The sequence below is a fragment of the Echeneis naucrates genome, chromosome 14 (genome assembly GCF_900963305.1).
Source record: "Echeneis naucrates chromosome 14, fEcheNa1.1, whole genome shotgun sequence".
Lineage (NCBI taxonomy): Eukaryota > Metazoa > Chordata > Actinopteri > Carangiformes > Echeneidae > Echeneis > Echeneis naucrates.
In genome coordinates this window covers 12980478-12992064 of record NC_042524.1, presented here as the reverse complement: position 1 = coordinate 12992064, position 11587 = coordinate 12980478, and the positions used below count along the sequence as shown (strand labels likewise).

At 37.4% G+C, this 11587-nt stretch overlaps 1 protein-coding gene across 1 annotated transcript; it reads left to right on the top strand.

The window, feature by feature from the left end:
- Positions 1-3844: 3844 nt before the first annotated feature.
- Positions 3845-11450, top strand: f11r.1 (F11 receptor, tandem duplicate 1). Its single transcript, XM_029520106.1, has 10 exons — positions 3845-4046; positions 6512-6571; positions 7628-7744; positions 8034-8174; positions 8324-8526; positions 8615-8717; positions 8935-9042; positions 9845-9857; positions 9986-10043; positions 10136-11450. Exons 1-10 carry the CDS (start codon positions 3995-3997, stop codon positions 10169-10171), a joined length of 891 nt encoding a protein of 296 aa, XP_029375966.1. The 5' UTR covers positions 3845-3994; the 3' UTR covers positions 10172-11450.
- Positions 11451-11587: the final 137 nt, after the last annotated feature.

Genomic DNA, 11587 nt, shown 5'->3' with positions numbered 1-11587 from the left:
GCCTGCATACTCAGCATCATGCACTCAGTATTAAGCACACATATTACTACAGATACTTTATACTATACACACTCTCATATATGCAGCACAAATGTATTGGATCCAGATTAATTTTGAACACGCTTGCCTAACAGGATGATGAGCATAAATCTGACTTAGTCCTAAAGTTGAAAGTCTATATTCTGTCTATAACTTCAATATCTATATTCAAATATTTTAGCGATTTTATTCATTGTAATAAATAATATTTTATCCCACTGGACTCAATAAAAATATAGGAAGAAAATCAGTGAGGGCTCCAAATAGAAGAAACTTTAAAAAGAGATGAAAACTGCTTTTACTTTACTGTGTAAATTTAAAATTTCCCAGCTCAGTAGTGATGCAATGCTGACCTCTGTGAGTTGATTGTTGAGTTTCATCAGCAATCTATTCTGTTTGACTGAAATCTGTCCCCTGTGTCTCTTCTTGGCTACCAAACTATGAGAGGAGATACTGGCGACTTTCTGCCTCATTGGTCAATAAGAACAGGGCAGAGCAGCAACTTGGCTTTAGCAGGGCTTACTCCTGTGATAAACAGAGAAACAAAAACTCTAAAACTAATTTAATGATGCATGCATGGGCAATAAAGTCCCTATCCTACTCTATTCTGATGAGACAGTGTATAAAATGTTGCATTTATCGTGACAAAGAAACCCTGAACATGTGCTCATTTTTATTTTGCGTTTCACTTGTGCCTGACACACAACCTATGTTCAGCTGAGGCCCACGTATACACAATATGTCTCAGAGGGCTGTAGATCACATCCTCATTGATAGTCCAATTTACACATTTAGGTTAAAGATGCTTTTTATGGAACAATGTTTTTCTCTGATAATGTGAAGGATTTTTACTCATGTATATAGTTGAGTAGCTAAAGCACAATGATGTTAATGCACTGTAAAGTTCTGCTGTACTATGTACTGCATAAAGACAATAAACTAAACTGAAAATTAAAGGCATTAGCAAAGAATTGTCATTCTTATACCTATATAAAATACTAAGCATAAATGTGCTTTTTCTTGATAATATAATGAAAATTAAATGTGTTTATGCTTGAGGTTTCACACTTGTGTCCTGGCTTAATACGTATTTTACTCAAAAGGTGCCTTTGGTCTCCTGTGGAGGGTAGCACTGTACCAAATCAAATTTTATTGGAAAGTGTCAGAAGTAGCAGGAAATGATGAAATGGTGATGAGGTTGTTAGCTTTAGAAATAATAGTAATATAATAATTTTGTAATTAATATTTAGTGAAAGTGCAATCATAGCATAGCAAATTCAACAATAAACACATGCTTCTCTCTCACCTGGGGATAAATTACAAAAGAAGTCCATTCATCCCCCCAGCATATGGAAAAAGGCCCAAGGCCAAGTCATGAAAAAAAAATACAAGCAAAACATTATGTCTGTCCACATCCTTTTGTCATTTTACACCTTTGAACAGAGGTCAAAGACAGAGTGTAAAAATAAGTTTGCCTTCCTGATGAGTGAGCAGAATAACAAGTCTAAAATGCGCACTCTGAGTTAAACTTACATTTCCCTTGTGACTAATTCCACATTGTAGACTCGAGCTCAGCAAGTTCTCATAGACTTGAGTCATCATGTTACCCACTCATGCTTATTATGCGCAAATTCAGGAGTGCTTGTACAATAATAAAAGACATTTGATAATACAGCATAACAATCTGCATGGTTTGGTTTCGACATCATCTCTACTTGTGTATGTTAACTGGTATTCCAGCAAAAGATGAGGGAAAGAACAACGCTTTCACTTTCTCTTCTCCTATATCTTGAAAATATCTTTATATAAAAAACCCTCCATAACCCTAACCCATTTATTAAAAATAAGACACTCAAATGTTGCATATACATAAGTATTCACACCCTTTACTCAATACTTGGTCGAAGCACCTTTGGCCGCGATTACAGCCTCCAGTCTTCTTGTGTATTATGCAACAAGCTTGGTTCACCTGGATTTGGGGAGTTTCTCCCATTCTTCCTTGCACATCCTCTCAAGCTCAGTGAGGTTGGATGGGCAGCGTCGGTGCGCAGCTCCTTTCAGGTCTTTCCAAAGATGTTCAATCTGTCTGGGCTCTGGCTGGGCCACTCAAGGTCATTCAGAGACTTGTCCTGAAGTCTTGGCCGTGTGCTTAGGGTCATTTCCATGCTGGAAGATGAAGCGTCACCCCAGTCTAAGGTCTCGAGCAGGTTTTCATCAAGGATGTCAATGTACTTAGCTGCATTCATTACCCCCCCCCCTCAATCCTGACAAGTCTCCCAGTTCCTGCCGCTGAAAAACATGCCCACAGCATGATGCTGCCACCACCATGCTTCACTGCAGCGATGGTATTGGCCAGGTGGTGAGCGGTGCCTGGTTTCCTCCAGACATGACGCTTGGCATTCAGGACAAAGAGTTCGATCTTCGTTTCATCAGACCAGAAAATTGTTTCTCCTGATCGGTGAGTCCTTCAGGTGCCTTCTAGCAAAGTCCAAGCGGGCTGTCATGTGCTTTTTACTGAGGAGTGGCTTCTGTCTGGCCACTCTACCATAAATGCCTGACTGGTGGAGGGCTGCAGAGATGGTGGTCCTTCTGTAAGGTTTTCCATCTCCTCAGAGGAACGCTGGAGCTCTGTCAGAGTGACCATCAGGTTCTTGGTCACTCCCTGACCAAAGCCCTTCTACCCCACTTGCTCATTTTCCCTGGGCGGCCAGCTCCAGGAAGAGTCCTGGTGGTACCAAACATCTTCCATTTCTGAATGAAGGAGACCACTGTGCTTTTTGGGATCTTCAATGCAGCAGATATTTTTCTGTAACCTTCCCCAAATCTGTGCCCCGATACGACCCTGTTTCAGAGGTCTACAGACAATTCTTTCAACTTCATGACATGATTTGTGATCTGACGTGCTCTCTCAGCTGTGGGATCTTATATAGACAGATGTGGCTTTCCAAATCATGTCCAATCAACTGAATTTGCCAACAGGTGGACTGCAATAGAGTTGGAGGAACATTTCAGGGCTGATCAGTGGAAACAGGATGCACCTGAGCTCAATTTTGAGTTTTATAGCAAAGGGTGTGAATACTTATGTATATACAACATTTGAATGTCTTATTTTTAGTAAATTTGCTAAATGTTCTAAAAAAGTTTTTTCACTTTGTCATTATGGGGTATTTTGTGTAGAATTTTTGAGGGGGAAAAAGGAATTGAATCCATTTTGGAATAAGGCTGTAACATAACAAAATGTGGAAAAAGTGAAGTGGTATGAATACTTGACACGCTTTTACATTTTAACATTTATCTCAGTTACTGGCAGACAGACTTCTTGTGTTATTGAGCTGCTGTTACTGGAAACAATTGTCTTTTTAAGCTATGGTGTGAGATTTTGTCATCAAGCAATGCAAGGAAAATATGATGATTTATGTTGATGATCAATATTTTTAAAATGAAAGACTGGGAGAAAGAAGTAGAATCAGAGTCATTGAATAGTTGTTTCCTGTACTGCCAGTTTAACACATCTTAGTTTTTCACTTTCAGCCTGCAGAGCACCGACTCTGATTCTTAGTCCAAAAAAATACATCTGTGAGAAACGTTAATATTTTACCGCCTATATTCTCCCACCTGACATTAATAATCGTGCTATTTCAGCTCATCATAGTTCGGTTTTTAATGACATAGCTTGATAAAAACACTGTAGTTTCGGGAGTGCGGTAAAGATGCCACTGAGGGACTCAGCCTGGCCGCCATTGGACAACTCTGACGCGGTCACACCTGTTTATCCGGTCCGGCAGCAGGCGGCTCCTCTTCACGGAAGTTTTCACCTGAGCAGGTGAGGGACGTCGACGCGGAGAGTCGGAGTTTGGGAGAATATCGCAGCTCGGTGTTTTTTCGACGCCAGGAGGATTTGTGTGAATTAGTTTTCTGCTGGTTTTTGGCAGGAGTGCTGCTGTAGAGGACAAACATGCTGCGGAGCGGGTTGTTTTCGGCCGCTTTGCTCCTCCACACGGTGACAGGTGAGTTTTTACTGATTAACACAGCACCGACTGTAGCAGACGACATTTTCCTCTGAATGCTGAAAGGGACGCCGCCTTTAAACCCGTTTAAACCCGTTAAAACGTATTTAAACCCATTTTAAACCCATTTAAACCCGTCCAAACGCCCTGAAGGAAGCCGGGCCTGTCCTGGAGACAAAATGTCGGCCCGCTCACTGTCGGTCTCTCTGCTGGGGACAGCAGGTAAGACAGAGATCATACTGTGGCCAGCAAAGTCAAATAATAATAGTAAGGATCACTTGTTGAAAGCACTCTCGGTTGTTATGATGTGTAATCTAATACAAAGTCAAGGACCTCTATGCACTTTGGACTTAGGATCAGAGAATATGTTATTCCTTTACATGAACAGGAGCTGCATTTAAAATCAAGCACCCTGTTTTAATGATACTAGTTTAGTGAGAATAATAGTGAGCACATGGACGTTGTCTATGAGGACATCAGGTATCAGGATGTAAATTGTCAGGTGAAGGGCCATTATTTGAAGTAACTACCGCTTACCTTTGTTCTGTTTATTGACAAGGGTATGATTTAAAACCTAATTCACAGTTTGAGCTGTGAATTTATGTATAATTTAGACTCTGTACAATGCAGTTAATAACTAGACCTCTTCAAAGTTGTTGCTTCGCTGTCTGTCTCTTAAAGTGAGTTTCACATGGTTTTCTAATCTGCATGTATACGCAGCACTTTACCTTGAAAGGCATTTATCTGGTCAACCCTGAAACTAACAAAGTATGCAAACAAGGAAGGCATAGAGGGCTCACGTTTCATTTTACACCGAGAGTCTGAATCGCTCTGTCACTCCAAAACTATGACGCTGCTACCTTATCTCAGCTGACACCACCTGTGAGAAATGTGTTCAGGCCTGCTGAAGTGAATTGGAAGTTTTTATTTTATTTACTTTTTCTTTTCTTTTTCTTTTTTTTTGGAAATTCTGCCACATGTTCAATGAAAGAGAGACAGTTGATGATTAACTGGCTGTTATTGTTGCTGTCTGTGGGTGAAAGCTCCTCTCCTCTATTGTCCAACAAGTAATGCTAGTAGATGTGTAAACTGTGTGACGGACAAGCTGGTCACTATATGTTTCCTGTGTCTGTTGTCAACATCACTGTGCCTGAAAATACACAGTTTCAGCCAGATTGTTGACAGTTTCACTAGATGTTTTCTGGTTCAGCAGGCAGGCACGAAGCACATTTTCACCACGCCCTAAAGGGCTGCAAGTGTATCAGTTTTTTTTTTTTTTTTTTTTTTTTTTTTTACAAAGAATTGTGTTCTTTGGTCTTACAAAATTTTTGTTTAACTGAATATCAGTGTGTAAACTGCTTTTTTTTTGGGGGGGGGGAAAGTGAACCTCAATCATACTTTTTTTATCTATGGGTAACCGATTAGTAGATTATCAACACAAATTAAGTGTACAGGCAGTAATTTTAAATCATCAGGTTTGTAGAGCATAACTAATGAATGTCTCGTCTTTAAAACACCAAAAAACTGCTTGGAGCAATTTCTGACTGCTCAAATTTAATTGAGTATGTCAAAAACTAAAGTGGCCAACTACAATTCTCTCTTTTATAAAGTTTTCTACAGAATATGAGGAAATGCAGTATTTACAGGCCAAACCAGAAGAATACATTTTTGTTTATTTTTTTCCATAATCCTACTAACAAGTAAATGGCTAATACACGTTCAAAAACATTGATGAATGAAACATGGATCAGTTTTTAAATCAGCTGCCAATTCAGAATTTCAGTCAATCAATTAATACATGGAGGGCCACAAAGTACAGAAAACTTTAGCTATGGGATTGAAGCTTGTCATTTTGATGAGTACTTTTTGTTTTTCCCATCAGTCATCTTTTCGCCTTTTGTGCAATTGAAGATGGTACAAAACTTCACTTTTCCAAATTGACCAATGAAAGCTCCAATTTAAGATATTATTCTGTGATTAAAAAGAAAAGTGGTGCTACTTTCTTCATGTCAAGTCTTCATGTCTACTGCTATTACAACAGAGTGCTACTATCAAGCTCCCTAACAAGCTTTAACTTCATCAAAGGAAGATTGAAAACCACAATACTAGCCTAGTAACTACATCCTATACAGCCTGACTGCAGTCACTCGTCAATCCATAAAGACTGAAAGCAGAAGCTGTATTTTAAGGAAGTGAGAAGTTAGATATAGCACTTGTGGTGATGAATGCCACTTGAGGCAGTATTGCACCATTAACAAACTCAATGACTGAGCTTATTCAAAATATAAAATAGGGCATGTGGTACTTAATTGCTGCATATATTGTATATTGAGTTAGATTTTTTTTTTCCCTTTTTGCATGTCTCTTGTGTTTGCACCTATATTCCACTAACACCACCACATTGAATAAAAAAGATGCACTATTTAAAGCCTAATTACCTGCTTTGTTTTAATGTCTGTTTCTAGGGATAAGTGGATTTACAGTCACCACTGACACCAAAGATGTGCGAGTGAAGGAGAATCAAGGTGAGTCCTTCACATAAGATTTCATTTAAATGTAGAAAGTAAGCAAGAAGGCCACTAAACATTTTTGGCACTGAAGCACTGCAAATATTTGCACAGTCATTCGCACAGTTACAAAACCATTTAATATTACAAGTTTATAAACCAAAAATATGAAGGACAATAAAACTGGGATTATACCCCAGTGCACAGGCATCCCAATGGAGGCGTCTCTGCCATGGAACTAATATGTGTCTCAGCATTTTATATGTATATATATATATATATATATATCAGTCATTGAGTTTAATATATAATAATTATATTAGAAACCAGTATATTATCACCATATAGTCATTGTAGTGTTTACAGTGGAAATCGCTTTGAGAGATGTTTGTGACAGCAAAGAGGAATGTAAATGTTATTTTTTCCACCTGGTTTGTTTTGGCCTCCTAATATCAACTGGTATCAAAACCTATATAAGAAAATACAAACAATTCAAATGAGCGGGTCAGCCAAATTCTTTCCAAAGTTTTTTGCCATTGCAGTATAACTGCAGTCTAGCCTCTGACTTCAGATGCAGCAAAGCTTATTTTAAATGAAGAAAGCCAAGCCATCCTCAGTTACCAGTAGCTCTATGATTGTCTCACTTTTCTAAAGGTAATGGGCAATCTCTTATTACTAGTCCTCTGAGGGATAATGTTTTGTTTGAGGGCCCTACATAATATATCAACAATAGTAACACTTTGACAGTGTAGTAATATGATCTTTTTTGATTAATTGTGAATTTGCATAATGTGGTCTTAAATTAGTTTTTATTGGGTTTTTAATGAGGGTTTTATTATTTTACCTTTCACCAGAGTTTTTATTGACCTTCTCGCTTATTCCCTGATAGGGGAATCCTTGAGGATTTTTAACACTTAATCATGTTTACGTCGGCTTGTTTGTGTTGCTTTTGTGTTACATTTCATTGTGTTTTGTCTATATTTATCAAAAAGATGTCAACTTTTGATTTGACTGAAAAACAAAGCTACCTTCAGATACAAGTAAAGAAACCTGAACCTGTTTTTGTTGTTTCAGGTGCTGATCTGAAGTGCTCTTATTCTGGAGACTTTGGGGCAAATCCCAGAGTAGAGTGGAAATTTAAGAACGTAAAAGGTTCACAGGCTTATGTGGTTTTTGATGGTAAACCAACAGGTAGGTAGTTAAGCATTTCTATTTTGTTGAAATATATCATATCAAAAGATGCTTTGAAGAACAGATTTTTAGGAAATTTGGTGACCTCTTAAATATTTTTAGATACAAGAAAAGAAATCTTTTGAAATAACAATATTTTCTTTCTGTATTTGATTAAACAAAATTTAAATGTTGAATTGTCACTAGCTTGCATGATATGTTCTTTTATTCAAGTATCAACTTTATAGTGACAGCTTTGGCAGGAGTCTATGCTTTTTGAATGCTTTTATAATGCAGCAACCTTTCACAGAACCATATAGAGACCGTGCAGTGGTGTATGGAAGCAATCTAAGATTGTCCAAAATGACCGCCAAGGATAATGGAGTGTACGACTGTGAGGTGTCCGGCAATGGCCAGTTTGGGGAAGTCAGAGTGACAGTGACTGTTCTGGGTAACGGTCCTATTTAACTACATCCTAAAAGCACTTTTTTTCACTCCACCCACAGCCACGCCCCCAGAAAATGAATTTGGTCATCTTCTGATGTAGACCTGGACATTATGTTTTGTAATGATTTCTTCCATAATGTTTATGTCCTGCAGTGCCTCCAGCTGTGCCTGTGTGTAGGATCCCCTCCTCAGTGACAACAGGCCGGTTAGCAACATTGACCTGCAGAGACAATGTTGGCTCACCCAGTCCCAAATACAAGTGGTACAGAAATGACGTCCCTCTGCCCATGGATCCACACAAGATTTCTGGTTTCCAAAATTTTTCCTACAGCCTTAACCCAGATAAGGGAGAACTGGTCAGCTAAATTCATTACTTTGAACATTCTTGCTTTGGCCACTATGGCTTTGAAATGACTGAATTTTGTGCTCTGTTTGTCTCTATAGATGTTTTCCAAGATAACCAAGATGGACTCGGGTGACTACTACTGCGAGGCTTTCAACGATGCTGGTCCTCCTCAGCGCTGTAGAAGTATGAAAATGGATGTCCGTAAGTGCTCTTCACACTTCACACTTTAGTCTGAGCCTTGACTGGAATGAAATAGATAAATAATAAGAGAGGTTATGTATTCAATCAGTATAAGCTGCTGTAGCTGGCTGCATGGTCTCAGGCAGAAACATGTTGTTTTTTGTTTGTCCAATTTACCACAATATTATGAACTGTAGTTCAAGTGATGAACCTCAAAATGTCCTGTTGTCTTTTTAAGGTGACGTAAACACTGGAGGAATTGTTGCTGGAGTAATAGTGGCTCTGCTCCTGCTGGCCCTACTAGGGTTTGGCATTTGGTATGCCAACAAGAAAGGATACCTACCACGTGAGTTTCTGGCATTATATCAAAGCCGTAACATTTCCTGTAGACATCAATTTTCTAATACTATAAATGGTTGCAGTATGAGATGCACGGTTCAAAAGAGTTGTACTTGATTTCATGATTAATCATCGCCGTGTCAAAGCCAATCAGAGGAACATATCGTTTTCCCTTTAAAAGCCAGGTGCACCCCCATAGATGTTTGTAAAATGGTTCTCAGCACAGGGAATGGATTTGCTTGTGCAAGTGAAAGCACAAAAGCAGATTGACTGTAATGGCACAATTCCACTGTTACATGCAATATATTGCATATAACAGTTTTACTCTATTTCTCAGAGCCATCAATCAGTCTGATTCCTGTCTGATCAGGATAATGCCAATCTATCAGGTAGAAATGTCCATAGGTCCACTAAGAAATCATAACTAGAAGAAGCTGCTGCTTCCAACTCCACATCTGCTGAGAATGGTCATCTTGCCCAAAATTATTTTAGTATTATTGTTTTTGTTTTTTTTTTTTTGCAGCCCATGCAGTGACTGCACTGACACTGAAGCAATTGCACAATTATATTTCCTGATTACGTCCATAATTAATAAGGATTAAATAATTACATAAATTAATGAAATAATAAATAATGAGGATTGTGGATATTAAATTAACTCTTTATGTCCTTGTTGGTTCAGTTTGGTCTCAGAATAATGGCGCATGCTCCACATAAGACACAATAGCAAGTGCCAGTTAAAACATGAGCAGCTACATGTATGCATTTCTGTATCAGGTACTGATATTGTTTCCTTTTTTTCTTTACAGGTAAGAGTGAAAGGTAAGATAATATTTTTTTCTTGGTTTTAACTATGTTTTTTCAGACATTGAATAAACTGTTTTGATAGCTAAACTAGTGTGAAAAGCCTCAACACAATTTATTGATTTTAATTTTTTTTTTCCTACCAGCAAACCAAAGCCCAATGTGGTCTACCAGCCACAATCATCGTATGCTGAAGAGGAAGATGTAAATATAAAACTCTTGTTATTAAGAAATTTTATATTTTATTGTAAAATCAATTAAAATTTTAATTGTTTATTTGATATTTTTATTTTTAGGGGGATTTCAAACAGAAGTCTTCATTCTTGGTATAGTTTCCAGAGTTCACAAGAAGAGAAAACTTTGGGTTTCAAACATCTCTCAGCATGTTTTGCTTTTCCTCAAGGTTTTCTGTTGAATACATTTTTTTTCAGCTGGATAATCAGACTCACTTTACAGGTTTGAAGGGAGTTTTAATACAATGAGCTGTGACCCATTTTAGCTTTATACAATTCTCCACCTGCTTTTCTGTGTTTGTCTCCATTTTTGTCATCCCCCAAATATGAAAACAAACTTTTATCTTCTATTTAAACCATGCCTCAGATAGCTTACATATGATGCCAGTAGCACTGATAGGAAAAATGGGAATGTTTTTAATATTTGAATAAATGTATTCCATCTTTTTTTTTTTTTTGAGGGGAAGATGAGTGCAAGGCACACCATTTTCTGAGCAAAGCAGTTAAGATCTCCAACAATCAGGTTTTTGTGGGTCTTCAGGTTTTTTTTGTTTTTTGTCTGTTTGTTTGTTTTTTATTGAATTTTCAGCTGAAATTCTTAGAGATTTTTTTTTCCTTTTCTACACAAACTTGTAAAATATTCTGTTTTTTTTTTTTTTTTTTTTTTTTTTTTTTTTTTTTGGTAACTGTCTTGTAAATATTTAAGAAACAATAATTTTTCCTTTAGAATTTGGAAAGTAGAAATCAGGAGTAGTTCTAACTGAATGCCATGGCACCAATTCGAAACTTGAGTAATCTGTGGCTGTTGTGGAAATCGATTTGCACCTTCTCCTCAACATTTAGTTTTTAGTTGAACTTTTATTACATTATTACTCGGTCCTTCTGTTGTTTGAGAAATTAGTTTTTAGACCTAACAACTTCATTGGCCGAACCCGTACATTGATCTTTTAGCAGGTGTAGACTCAAGAAAAAAACTTACCAATTGTGTTTTTGAAGGATTACCAGCATGTTTGTAAGCTTTGAATGCCACCTTAACATAATCATGAACTAACTGTTTTGACATGATGATCCTATTAGTCCTGTCTACCTGTAGGTCCTAAAACTGAAAGGAGGATTTAAAAAAAGGTGTCAAAGGTCAAGTTTGAAGATTTTTAGACATAACTTTGTATAATTTATTAACTTTAACATTCACAAATCCTCAGGTCTTGTGGTGTTTTGATAAGGAACATAGGGATGTATCATGGTTTCTGTAAGGTAAAATACTCACTTTGGAAAACATTGTTTTCTATATTGCTTGAACTTTGTTGATGTTTTTGAGCTGATAAAGCTGATGATTGTAACTTTAGATATTGCTTAATAAAACTTTAAGTTGGCTAAACTCTTTTGTGTCAAATAATTAATATTAAGTTTTACATAAGCAGTTGAGCTTTATCAGAAATTGCTTGGCTTTGCTCTTTTTACCAGGTTGTGCCAGAGAAGGCAACCTATGCTCCGAGAATTCAGGGTCATTTTGCC

Excerpts from the sequence above, each read along its gene's own strand:
- f11r.1 (XM_029520106.1), top strand. The coding sequence starts at position 3,995 with ATGCTGCGGAGCGGGTTGTTTTCGGCCGCTTTGCTCCTCCACACGGTG. Across the intron at positions 6,572-7,627 it reads GCGAGTGAAGGAGAATCAAG|GTGCTGATCTGAAGTGCTCT; the intron begins GTGAGTCCTTCA and ends TTGTTGTTTCAG. Across the intron at positions 8,175-8,323 it reads AGTGACAGTGACTGTTCTGG|TGCCTCCAGCTGTGCCTGTG; the intron begins GTAACGGTCCTA and ends TATGTCCTGCAG.